Source organism: Lissotriton vulgaris, chromosome 3_1 (genome assembly GCF_964263255.1).
Source record: "Lissotriton vulgaris chromosome 3_1, aLisVul1.2, whole genome shotgun sequence".
NCBI lineage: Eukaryota > Metazoa > Chordata > Amphibia > Caudata > Salamandridae > Lissotriton > Lissotriton vulgaris.
The window spans coordinates 2,106,254,883-2,106,268,684 of NC_141689.1; the positions used below are offsets into that span (position 1 = coordinate 2,106,254,883).

Below are 13,802 nucleotides of genomic sequence, written 5' to 3' on the forward strand. Positions count from 1 at the left end.
TCGCCTTCCCAAGCGGTTAACACAGTAGGAGTCGGTCAAACAGTGTTCTTTATATGATCACAGGAAGAAGCCAGGTCATCGCTTTGTTGTGTACCCTTTTTATCTCCTGAATATCGCCTAGATTGCTCCTCCGTTCTGTCAAGCGACCGGTCTAGGCAGTCTTACTGCTGCCGTCCAATCCATGCCCCCTGACAGTTGACAGCTTTTGACCTTGCACCTGAAGCCTGTAACTTAATTTTGGCAGCCAGGCATCCCTCCTCTAAGACTGTATACGCCTGTAGACGGAACACATTTGTGGCATGGTGCACAGCAAACGCTGTGGATCCCCTTTCTGCCCCTCTTTCAAAGGTTCTTCTCTTCATTCTATCTTTGGCCAGGCAGGGCTCTGCCCTGGGCACCCTTAAAAGTCATCTATCAGCCTTCCTTTGCCTTCCTGATCCGCCTTCTCTTTTCAAGTCACCTATAGTAAATAGATTACTGAATGGCATTACTAATCTCTTTCCTCCTTCTGCTTTCGTAATTGCCCAAAGGGACTTGAATCTTCTCCTTACTTATCTTATGTGTGCTCCCTTCGAGCCACTACATAATTGTCCTCTTCATCTTCTTACTTTAAAGACTGCTTTCCTGCTCGCCATCTCCTCTGCCCGCAGGGAGAGTGAGCTTCCGGCTCTGTCCTCCAAGCCTCCTTTTCCTGCGGTTCATCCGGACAAAGTGGTCCTTTGCACTAGGCCCTATTTTCTGCCCAAAGTGCTTATCTCTTTCCACATAGGTCAGACCATCACATGGCCCACCTTATTCCCGCCTCCGCACCTTTCCAAAGAGGAAGAGAGACTCCACTGTCTGGACCCAAAATGTGCACTGTCCTTCTACCTTGACTGCACTAAAGATTTCCGGGTGGACGATAAACTCTTCGTAGGTTTTGTGGGCGCCAAGAAAGGTCTCGCCGTGCACAAACTTACCATCTCTCAATGGGTTGTTCTATGCATCAAAATCTGCTATTCTTTAGCGAAAAAGCAACCTCTAGTAGGACTATGTGCCCCCTCTACCAGGCCACAGCAGCTACTACTGCTTTGGGACGTGTAGTTCTGCTGATTGACATCTGCCAGGCAGCCCGTGGGCATCTCTGCACAGGTTCACAAACATTACTGCCTGGATGGTCAAGTCCAGAGAAACTGCTTTTTTGGCCGTTCTGTTCTCCGGGACTTCCTAGTGTGAACTTAGTTTGCAGACCTACTACCGGGGTTGGCATTGCTGGGGTATCTATTCTACAGGTAAGGAATCTATATCTACGGTTTCTTGCAGATGAACAAGTTAGTTAACTTCGGTAACGATGTATCTGTAAGAGATATATGTAGGAATAAATACCTTACAACCCCACCCATCCTCCCCGTTCTGCGAACTTCTAGGGGTAGGGACTCCCTTCTAGGGCCCTAGTTATGTGCACCAGTGGTCAGTGTTTTGCATGGCTCTGTGCTTCTGGCATGGAAAATCGTGTCCGAACTGAAGTCTGCACGCAGGGGCGGCATCTAAGTAGACACTGCGATGTAATCCGGGCGACCATGACGGCCGCAGAGTCGACCGACTCCACCTACCGACGCGCAGGGGTACTGCTACGAAAAAATACCCCGGATCCAGTTTGACGCCTGGGGAGAATTCTACAGGTAAGGAATCTATAACTACATATGTCTCTTACAGATACATCGTTACCGAAAGCAAGAAAATTGTTTATGTTCAGAGCCTTTGGTAGATATGCAGTACACCTGCACATGCATTTCAGTACTTGGTGGATTTTTGCCACCAAACTAAAGGGAAGTCCCAGGAGTTTGTTTCTTATGCATCTCAGCCAAACAGGTCTTGGATAAGAAGTGGAGGGCATCTTCCATTTTTCTCACGCTCTTTGCACTTTGAGATATTTAGTTAAAAATGGTAACCACAACAATGAAAGTAGTTTAAGGGATACACACTGTATTTTGAACATATTCTTATGTTCACAGTCATTGAGTAATTGCTAACATTACCATGTTAAAAAAAAGATACAAGCATTGGCATAGCCAATAGGTCTCACATTTGGGACCTTATAAGTGTTTAGCCATGCAACAGTAGGTGTTGTTGCACCAAGGATATTGTGCTGCATAACTAAATACTTATAGGGTCCAAAAAGCTAGACCTTTTTGCTAAGCCAAAGCTTGTTTGTTTTTTGTTGCTGATTTGTTTAAGTTGTCAGATCTACAATAGCTGGACATGGTTTTTGTTAATAGTTCTTTGCATCAAATGAACTTGTTTTCATTGCTCTGCATGTTGTTTCCATTCTGGTTGTCGGAAGCAGTCATTCCTGGGGGGTGTGGGGGCTGCCTAGCTGTGCACATGTGCCGAACTTTGCAAATGAGAACAAGCCTGGTGCAGGTCCTATTTACAAGTGTGGGATGAGTCACTCACACAGGAGTTTATGCACTGCACCTGCATACTCATCATGGTTTCAGGAAACTCGACCCACTCCCTCCCAGGCATCGAACACATATTTGCCAAGAAACTCTGAGAAGAGCCTGCCTGCTGCACTGACGGCTAATGGTGTGTGTGCCTGGTGAAAGCGTGCACTGACGACTGGTGGTGTGTGTGCCTGGTGGAAGCGTTTACTGACGACTGATGGTGTATTTGTATTGAGTATTTGTAAAGCGCATCTATCGCTCCGAAAGGAGCATCCTGGCGCTGCAGAAAGTGTACAGAACAAATTAAGGGAACTAAATAGCCGCCAATACAGAGGCATCTGGTAATTTAAAAATCAAGGTCTTTAATTGCTTCCTGAAGAGGTTCTCCTGTCCCAGGAGTCTAAGGTCTATGAGCATTGTATTCCATGCCTTAGCAGCCAAAACAGTCAAAGTGTTCCCCCCCTTGGTTTTATAGTGGAATCTGGAGATGTTAATCAGATTACCACCAGATGATCTCAATGTTCTGGTAGGATTATAGCGGGTGTACCGCATGGAGAGATAACTCGGTCCGATGTTGTTAAGGGCTCGAAAAGTGGTCAGCAGGATCTTAAACAAAATCCTCTTATGCAGGGGTAACCAGTGCAACTGTTTAAGGGCCGCAGAGGCAGATGATTTTCTTGGTAATTTCAATACCAGTCTGGCGCCTGCGTGTTGCACGCTCTGCAATTTTCTTAAAGTGGCCTTTTTTGTTCCTGCCAGCAGGCCGTTGCAATAGTCTAAACGGGAAAGTATCAGGGCCACTGCTACAGTCTTTCTTGAGTCAGTGCGAAGGAAATCACAACATTTCTTTAAAGATTTGATAATGCCGAAGCAGTTTCCTGCCACATTCCTCATGTGCTGATCGAAGGAGAGTTCAGAGTCAAATAGAACCCCTAAGTTTCTAGCTGCTTCAACTTAGTGGGGCGGAGCGGGGGAGTCCTCTGTCCACCATTTATCAGGGCAGAAGTTGACATTTTTCCCCATAGGTAAGATTTCAGTCTTATTAGCATTGCATTTTAAATGATTGTTTTCCATCCACTGAAAAACATCCGTCAGGCAGTTCTTTAAGTTCTGTTCGGCGTCAGTGGAGTTTTTGCAATCAATTGGGTGTCATCGGCATAAGATGTTACAAGTATGCCTTATGACTCGATTATGGCGATGAGGGGGATCATGTAAACCTTAAATAATAAAGGACTCAGAATAGAGCCTTGTGGGAGTCCAGATGAAACTTTTTTGTCCTTGGAGAGGAAGGGGCCAAGGGCAGTGGTTTGAGATCTATCTGACAGGAAAGAGATTATCCAGACCAAAGCCACGTCAGTAATGCCAATATCTCTCAACCTATTAATCAGTATTTTGTGGGAGATGGTATCGAACGCCGCTGTTAAATCTAACAGAATCAAGACGGCGCCTTTGCCTTCATCCTGTAAGAATTTTATAGAATCGGTAAGCTCCATAAGGGCTGTGTGTGTGCCTGGTGAAAGCGTGCACTGACGGCTGGTGGTGTGCATGCTCGGTGAAAGCGTGCACCGACGGCTGGTTGTGTGTGTGTGTGTGTGTGTGTGTGTGTGTGTGTGTGTGTGTGTGTGTGTGTGTGTGTGTGTGTGTGTGTGTGTGTGTGTGTGTGTGTGTGTGTGTGTGTGTGTGTGTGTGTGTGTGTGTGTGTGTGTGTGTGTGTGTGTGTGTGTGTGTGTGTGTGTGTGTGTGTGTGTGTGTGTGTGTGTGTGTGTGTGTGTGTGTGTGTGTGTGTGTGTGTGTGTGTGTGTGTGTGTGTGTGTGTGTGTGTGTGTGTGTGTGTGTGTGTGTGTGTGTGTGTGTGTGTGTGTGTGTGTGTGTGTGTGTGTGCGCCCCCCCCCCTGGTGAAAGTGTGCACTGACGGCTGGTGGTGTGTGCTTGATAGAAGCGTGCACCGACGGCTGGTAGTGTCTGACGGCTGGTGGTGTGTGTGCCTGGTGAAAGTGTGCACTGACTGGTGGTGTGTGTGCCTGGTGGAAGCAGGAGCATTCACAGTGATAGAAGACACAAATGAAACTGACGAGGGGGAGAAGGGAGGAGTGCGAGTAGAAGAGCTTGATTCACAGCTAGAAGACACAAATGAAGCTGACCAGGAGGGAGGGGGTAGTGCAAGCATAGGAGCAATAAAAACACAGATGGCAGCTGTGCACGTGCATAAGCTCGTGAATGCAAGCTGTAGGCCAGCAAAAGCCTCTGGTGGCACTTTTAAAAGCCACTTATTAAATGTCTCGAAGACACAGCACATGGCTGTCTCAGGCGAGACCTAAAAAGAAATAAACTAAAGCAGGACTTTATAGGCTGCCAGTAGGCATTGTTTCTGGGGGGGAGCTTCTGCGTCTACGAAAAAACTAATTAATTTACCAGACTAGACCCAAATTAAAGGCTCCAAAAGGTGCTTTTCTACTGTCTTCAGATTGAGGTGGGTAGATCCACCCTACCCCCCCAATCATAGGATGTCCACCAGTGGCCATGGGGAGCATCTTATTTACTGTTTTGACAATTCCTTTAGATTTGGGACCCCTTGAAAGTGAGTCAGAGCTTGGAATTGAAGGTGAACGTCTTGAGGCAAAAAGAACAAATGCAAGTGCTGAACACCCTTAATGTAACTTAAGTACTATGCTGTCCTAAGGTTACGAATTGCTGTTTGCTAATAGCATTATGTGTCAGACTTTTTCCTGTGTTCTCTCAATTGGAAAAACAGTTTCTTCAACTTTGACTGAATGCAAATATTTGTATGCAAATGTTCTTTATGCATATATTTTCCTACCAGTAGTTGACTGGTTGTAAAGCAGCATTATTTTTTATTGTAGACTCCAATTATTGGACAAAAATATGGTGATCAGCACAGCAGCAATGCCAGAAATGGAAAACCTAAAGTTATTGCAGTCACACGAAGCACATCTTCAACATCCTCCGGTTCCAATTCCAATGCACTTGTACCAGTTAGTTGGAAAAGACCTCAGCTTTCACAAGTGAGTAGTAACACTGTTGGTAAATCCCATACAAACTAGCCAGCCTGTAACCAGTTGTCATATACATTGAAACTATTCCATTACTTTCTAGAGTAATCTTGTACTGTTATCAAATATTTCTGTACATTTTGAAGAAAAATATTAGGCGCTGGTTTTGCTTAATTATCACATAGTAGTGTTCTACAGTTACTGCTCCTCCTGTGCCAGGGCCTGCATCTTTTTCTTCAAGCTGTATTTTCAGTTAATTTTTGTAGACTTGTTAAAGGCCATGTTTGACTGTCAACTGTTTACTCATTGCTATAAGTGAGTTTTGTCAATATACTACACGTCAAAGTGCCTGCATCTTACTTTTTTTTTTTTTATTAGCTGACACTTTTTTTATCTTAACAAGCAACCTGTAGAGATAAGGATTGCCTAAATATAAGCACATTACTAAGATTCTATGGAATTTGTCTTGAAAGTCCTGAGGTACATGCCAAATTATGTAGACAGGCACTCAACTGTTTCGTAAATTTATTTAAACAGCTTCTTTTAACTACTCCTTCCTATGGGAGTACCCATAAAATGCACCTGATCTCCCACACCCTCCTGTGTAGTATACTCAAGCCTTCAGTGCATAACTTTCTAACTCCCTCAGAAGCGGCCAGATGAGGTTCTCTAAATAAATGGAGGATTATCTCGTGATCTTTCCCATTTCGTACTAGTCAGAGGAAGCAAACAACGTTTATGATGGATGCTTCTAATTCCCCAGGCCTCAGACTGAATCTATAAACTTTTAGAGTAATACTCTTGCTTGGCGGTAGGTGTTATGTTTTTCCATACTGACGTCATTCCCGTCTAGAATTGAAAAGCGGAGCCACATATAAACGCCACCCGTAATGGCTGACGTCCATTCCTTTCTTTCTGTGTCTCCAGACATGAATACAGAGATACGCTTTGGTGTCGTATGAGACTCTTTTTCTCCAAATTTAGTCTTAAAATCGTGAAAGGGATAGGTCACCTCCCAAATCTAGAGGGTTCAATTCTTTTAGTTTAGGTGCTGTCTTGGATCCCCAAGATGTATGCCTTTGGTGCTTGGGATCGGGACACAATTCCAGGGTCTGAGACGACTGCATCCAGATGAATTCAGAGACTAAACGGGATAGCAAATTTTTGTCGCAAAAACACCGAAAGACTCCACACCGTGATAGGTCAAAGTTGAAAGAAAGGTCCCTTTCCCGCAAGAGACCTTAATCATGGTCAAAGTCATCGGGTAAGTCTAAAAAGGAGCATAAGCAGTGTAGGTGAGACTCCAGGGAGGGTGAAAGGGTGTCAGTGTGCCTCTCCCTCCCCCTCTCTACCCCTCTCTCCCCCCTCTCTCCCCCTCTCTCCCCCTCTCTCACCCTCTCTCACCCTCTCTTCCCCTAACTCTCCCTCTCTCTCTCCCTCTCTCTCCCTCTCTCTCCCTCTCTCTCCCTCTCTCTCCCTCTCTCTCCCTCTCTCTCCCTCTCTCTCTCTCTCTATCCCCCACTCTCTTTCTCTCCGTCTCTCTCTCCGTCTCTCTCTCCGTCTCTCTCTCCCTCTCTCTCTCCCTCTCTCTCTCCCCCTCTCTCTCCTGCTCCAGATCTCTATCCGAGCCAATTCAAAGATTAGTCTCAATACTGCCCGAATTCCCAGGTCCATTGGCAATGCCATAGCAGATTGAGTCTGTCCTTGAAAGCATGCTGCGCCATTTTGGCACCTTAATGGGTCCTTCTGACATGCCTTTGGGCCCCAACGATCCAAGAGAACCTCCATTTGGCCTTCCAGTGGCAGGTTCACCCATGGCACTATCTGGATGCTCTGAACTCATTTCGTGTGCCACACCAATTCAGGTGTTGACTGTGGTTCTGGCTTCACGACCTGCATTGGTTCCTTTCACATTGACTTTGCTAGCACCAGAGGAGGAAGCACAGCTCATTGTGCTCTCAAACTCTGGGACAAACTTGTCTCGAACGAGGTAGCACTCCGATCCCACTGGGGCCCAGCCTTTTGCAACCCAGCAATTTCTCATACTCTGGCCTTGCCACACAGCAAGGCCCAAGAACTCCATAATATTTATGTGCATGGACACGGACAATAATTTTGATAGAGATGACTTTTCACCCCAATATACAGAGGATAATTGTATGAGAAATTACTAGATTATTGCAGCCTTCACACTTCTACAGACAGCGGCATGGTGTCTCCTCCTGGCCCTGTGACAAAGTAAAGAGCCTCCTTAGCTGTGGATATGCTAAAGGCAGCAGAAATGCTTGACTTCCAATTGCCCACAATAGAAGCAAAAACTGCTGCCTTCTCTGACGTCCTCCCACTAGGTTAGACACATATGAAACATGTATTGCCCTTTATTTTTTAACCCCATGGCTGCTAGGCGTTTTCCCGTCCTGCGCTGGGTTTTATTATTTTCATTGTTTTATGACGAGCTGGCCTTGTCATCCGCGCACGGCAGGTAAGCGCCATGACGAGGCCAGCTCGTCATTAGCCTCGAAGGGGTTAAACAAAAGTTTTATTGTTTTATGACACATTCATATACATCGCAGATACTTCATATACCATGTTAGGTACAGGTACGGAACAGAATCTACTTCATATAACACTTGCTACATTGAGGAAACTTGAAACACGTAATGGAAACAAGTATTATTACATAATAGTGTGTGCATCCCATCTCCCATATATCTCCATACTAACCCCCCTCCCTGAGCCCCCGTACTATTACCTCCCCTGTCGCTTGTGCTGTTACAGCATAAGTTATAGTTCCCTACATCTTGTGTGATTGAGCCTTCCAACTTGACAAAAATCAGGTCTCTCCTGTTATTTCACCAGTGTGATGCTGATCTATATGTATGGGACTGTCATGGGAAATAGTATGTGGTGATTTTAGGACTTCTACCATTGTGTCCTACGCTCTTGTTTTATCTAGGGTACAGCACCCTTGTCTTACCTCCCAGAGTAATGTGGTCCCTTCATATCCCACCCATATTAGTAGTGTGTCCCTCTGTAGGGGGCTGGCTTTGTATATGGTGCCTACTTTAAATGAAGCACCCTGCACTAATCCAGACAACACTTATGGTGATTTTAGTGGTCTTATACAACCATAGAAAGCTCTCTAAGTGGTAGCTGTGGAGAGCAGGCTTAGTCCAGAAGGAGTTTTGAGCAGCTTGTTTCACCGGAACTAAACATGTTGTGTAGGTTAAACTAAAAGGAACCACACAGTATAGTTATAATAATAGTTATATTTACTATACACACTCACTAACACATTGTTATATCTCCTATCCGGATATATAAACACAAGACATACAAAACTTCAAAAGGAAACCGGTAAGTAAGCACAAAAACACAGTGATCTCCAGGGGGAGACCAAACCGTATACTAAGAAAGTGGAATGTGAACTGCGACCGAAATAGAGACCTGACCCAGAAGAATCAGAAGAGCTGGGGACCTAAGGAACCACCCGAGGTAAGCATCTAGGAACCCCGTGGAGGCTGAGTGCAGAGTGGAAACAAGCTGCCTATTCAAATGCAAGTCAATGGGGAAAACGCAGTTGCAGTTTTCAGGACTAAGGACCCTTCCCAGAGTATCCTGAAGAAAACCTGTGTAAGATGGAAGGTTGGAGACTCATCCCATCCTTGGTTACCTCAGAAACCAGGATACCTACACGAGGGAATTCGGGTGCATAGGTGCGAAGTGACGTCGGAAACCATCATAGACCATAATGGAGTAATTTAGTAAAGATGCAGCTGGCAAAGAAAGTCAAAGACAACGGTGGAATCCAAGGGTGGATTCTTGAAGAGGAGTACCTGCAAGTAGGGGGGGCAGTCTGTGGCACTTGGAGGTCATGACCAGGAGGCACGCAAGACCGATGACCACCTATGATGATGCAGGAGAGTTGATGGTGACCTTGTCGATGCTTCTGTGAGGACCAGGGGACACTGTGGAAGACAAGGAGCCATTGATGAGCAGTCGGAGGTTGAGAACAAGGGGTTCGGTGTCCGTCGGGGTTACCAAGGATCCTTGTTGCAGCAACCGATAATTAAAAATGAAGAATGTGCATTGTCGGGACCAGCAAGGTCCAAGGGACTCACCAAGAAAGTCAGAGCAGGCCCCGAGCGAGCAGGGTAGCCCCCTGCAGCCAAAGAAGACCCTCATGAGGACCCAAAGGCTGAATGCACAGGAGTCGCTACAGGACCTCGAGCAGCTCACCAAGAATACAGGTCCACAGTGCACAGGATGCGGTAAGGATGAAGAATGTGGTTGGAAGAGGTGCTGGAGCTTCTAGTAACCCGAAGATCTCTGGAGGACAGAGTGATACTGACCTCAAACTTTGTGAGAAGACAGTGCAGGCCTCAAGGGAGTTGCAGAAATACCACTCGATGGTGCTGAGACTTTTAGAGTCTATGGGAGCTCAGGAGCAGCAGAGCTGTTAGCTTCGTTGTGGTGGCTGCAGATGCAGGGGAGTGACTCCTTACAGGTGTCCTTGAAGCCCACAGGTCTGTTGAAGTGGAAGTGGTTTCAGATCTGAATGCTGTCCCATGACGAATCTGAAGAGCCACCCCCAGGTAAGGTTAGGTACCCTAAGGAAAGGGTTGGGACGATACGGGGGTCCCTCCCACAGGAGTGGCTGGACAGAGGGGAGGAATCTCCCATATCCTCTGTCCAGTTTCACACCAGAGTGGGAGCCAACGGCTCCCTGAACTGGTTTCAACTGGAGTACGCGAGGAAGGCACCAAATATGTCCTTCAAAGCAGTCTGGTGGTGCTGGCAACGGCCCACACCCCAGCCCAATACACTGTCTTGTCTGGAAGGTGGTCACACCTCTCTGTGGCAGGAAAGCTATTGTCCTATCTTCCCCTGCTTGAGCCTGGCTCAGCAGCAGGAGGGCAGAATTGTCTGTGGTCAGAAGTAGCACTAGCTTTCTGTTAGACCCTGAAAGGTTGGTACCGGGAATACAGGGAATCTGTGTTGGGGTAGGATTCCAACATGTTTGATACCAAACATGACCGGTTTTGCTGCAGCCAATATATAGTACATCTCGTAATTGAGCTGATGTTCACTATATGTATAAAAAGTCTGACCGTTTTTACAAAGCCTGTAGAATCGACTTCTGAGTTTGTAGGGGGTGTCCTGCTCATGCAAGGCACCTCACACTTACAACCAAGCACACTGCCTTTAAGATTGTGAGGCCTGCCTTAGGGGTGATTTTTAGATTTTAAGTGCAGTGACCTCAGATATAAGGAAACTTATATCTGGTGTGAGTGGCGCTGGCTCACACAGGCTGCAATAGCAGTCCGGTAGTCATAGTTTGAGTGGTCTCTCATGGGTGGCACAACACATGCTGCAGCTAATGGGAGACCCCTGGTGTACTTATGCCCCTTTGTACCATATACTAGGGACTTAGAAGGGTGCACCAGTAGCCAATTAGGAAGGTACCATAGTACTTACATAGTCCAAATCTGAAAGAAACATATCTGAAAGAAACAGGTTAGTATTAGATTCCTTACCTTAGAATATACCCAGGCGTCAGTCTGGATCCGGAAATATTTGCCACATTCGGCGCTGGCCGAAGAGGAATTCTTTGAGGATCTGGGTCCATCCTTTACCCCTGAATACCAGGAGATGGACGACTAGGGAGGCTGGGAGGGGTCTGAGGACCCTCTAGCACGTGAGTGCCAGTCATATCTTTGTGCTGTTCCTGGAGCCACGGGACGGACCTTTGTTCATATCTTTAACCCGAGGAAATAGCCAGTGCCTCACCGGACCCGCTTCGCGGGTCCCGCTTCGCAGACCTGAGGCAGAGACTGCGTTCGAGGGATTTTGGACTTTTGTTTGATAGAGCTGAGGGAAGCGCTGATAGGGCAGCAGGGCTGCGAGTTGTCTCACAGGGACTCAACCTCCCAGGAGTCCCTGCGTGAGTAAGTGACCCGCAACACCTGGGCCGCTCTCCCTGCCTTCCACGCCCTCGCCCTGGCGTTTCAAAAACCTGCATTTTGCCCTCACCTGCGGGATTATCTTTGTGCTGTTCCTTGAGCCACGGGACGGACTTTTTGTTCATATCTTTGACCCTAGGAACAAGCCAGCGCTTCGCCGGACCCGCTTCGCGGGTCCCGCATCGCAGACGGACCCCGAGGCAGAGACTGCGTTCGAGGGATTTTTGACTTTTGTTTGATAGAGCCGAGGGGAGCGCTGATAGGGCATGCAGGGCTGCGAGCTGTCTCACAGGGACTCAACCTCCCAGGAGTCCCTGCGTAAGTAAGTGACCCGCAACACCTGGGCCGCTCTCCCTGCCTGCCACGCCTCTCGCCCCTCCACCCTACTTTACTGACTCGCTATACCACAGCACGGGAGCGCCCGGGGGCGAAGCCCGGGCAAAGGGCGGGCCCTCTTAGGCCCTCGGAGGCCCGTAGGGTCTGGTCTGGGCCAGGTCTTTTGGTTTTGTATTGTTTCAGGTGACTATATTGTATTATGTATAATCACGGGGGTCTTTAGTAACGGTAACTAATTCGTGTGTTACTATTATTTATTTGCGGTATTAAGGATCTAGGGTATTCTTTTGGTGATCTTTTTGATCCATTTCGAAGTCTTGTACGACTCCGACGGTGCCGTAGGGATGCCCGACTTCAAGCATTGCGACGAGTGCGACCGCACCATGTCGGTCACGGACCCTCACCGCCTGTGCCTGACGTGTTTGGGCGTCGACCAGCCCCGACTGTCGGGCCCTTTCGAGGAAAGCCAGGCGGGAGCGGTCCCGCAGGCGCCTCGAACTCCGGCAGTCGGCCCCGCGTGAGGTCCCGGTCTCACGGGAGGTCGAGGGACAGGTCGCGGGGACTGAGCTGTCACAGCTCCGGGAGTCGGCACCACTCCTCCGGGTCCAAGTCGTCAGGTAAGAAACACAAGAAGTCGAAGAGGCATCATCGCTCTTCTGACTCCCCCCGACACTCGCGCGATGCGGCCGGGGGTTCGGGTGACACCGCCCACGCGGCTCCTCGGGAGTCGCGGGCGCCACGTCCGGCCCCATACCCTCCGGTCCCTGGGCTGAATGCGATGCCGGAGGAGATTGAGCGTTTCCTCGTGGCCATGAGGTCCCTTTCTCCTCCGACGGGCTCCGCGGCGCCTCCGGTGCCCGTCTGGGGGCCCTAGTGGGTCGGGGGCTTCGACCCCAACGCCGTTGGGTGCTTCTGCCCCAACGCCGCCGGCGCCGCAGGGCCCGGCGCTGCAAGGCCCCACGATCCCGACACCGCCGGTGCCCTTGGGCCCGGCGCCGCAGGGAACAGCGGACCGGCGCTTTCGGGCCCGGCGCCGCTGGGCCTTCCTCGGGCTCTGGATTGTCACCGGTGGACCTTACGACCCCCCCAGCGTCGGTCCGTGTGGTGTCACCTCCGGCGCCGTCCTTGGGCGGCGCCGTCCCCGATACCTCCCTTACTTCGGTCCCGACGCCTTTCGGCGCCGCACCCGTCGCTGTTTGGAGATTTTTACTTCTATGAACCGACCTCATACAATTACAACCCTGAATCTCAGGAGATGGGTGATGAGGAGGATTGGGAGGGGTCTGAGGACCCTCTGACCAAGGAGTGTCAGTTTAATATGGACTGGGCAGGAGACCTTGGGGAGGCCAGCTGCCTGGACACCTCTCTAGACACTGGATTTGTCTCTCCTCCTACCGTGGCTTCGGAGGAGGGAGTTACCTATGGTGTGGTGTTGGCGAGGGCTGCCAAGGCCTTAAACCTTGAACTCCCCGTCGCGGCCGTGAGGACTAACCTCACAGAGGTCCTTAAGCCTCAGTCATGCTCCATGGAGCCTCTGCTGCCGTTTAATGAGGCCTTGACCGACGTTCTTTTGGGCAATTGGTCCATGCCCGCTACGGGTTCGCCCGTAGATAGGAACGTGGTCAGACGCCGGCTCCGGGCGACCCATGTTTCCTGTCCTCCCACCCCACCCCGAGATTCTGGTCATCCAGGCCTCTAATTCCCAGACCGCATTCCTGACAGCCCCGCCGGACAGGGAATCCAAGAGGTACGAGAATTATGGAAAGAAGATATTCTCATCCCTTAGTTTGGGACTGCGGTCTTCCAACAGCGCATGCCTCTTGGGCCGCTACACCCACTCTCTGTGGGAGATGGTGGCGGAAGTGCTGCCAGAGTGCCCGTTGGAGGTACGGGCCAAACTCGGCCAAGCCCTTGTGGAGGGCCGGGACGCAGCCAAGTATTCCATCAGGTGTGGGCTGGATACTACTGACTCGCTGGGCAGAGCGATGGCTACGACAGTGGCGGTGAGACGCCACGTCTGGCTGAGATCCGCCAATTTTTCGGCAGATGTTCAGAACACCCTTATG

At 49.1% G+C, this 13,802-nt stretch overlaps 1 protein-coding gene across 11 annotated transcripts in view; it reads left to right on the top strand.

Annotated features, from left to right (window-relative positions):
• FRYL (FRY like transcription coactivator) overlaps positions 1–13,802 on the top strand; it is a 2,483,143-nt gene that overhangs the window by 2,109,655 nt on the left and 359,686 nt on the right. For all 11 annotated transcript variants that reach the window (XM_086962669.1, XM_086962670.1, XM_086962671.1 and 8 more), the window contains one exon: positions 5,288–5,449. In XM_086962669.1, the coding sequence (XP_086818795.1) occupies positions 5,288–5,449 (162 nt within the window). The remainder of the gene's footprint in view (positions 1–5,287; positions 5,450–13,802) is intronic.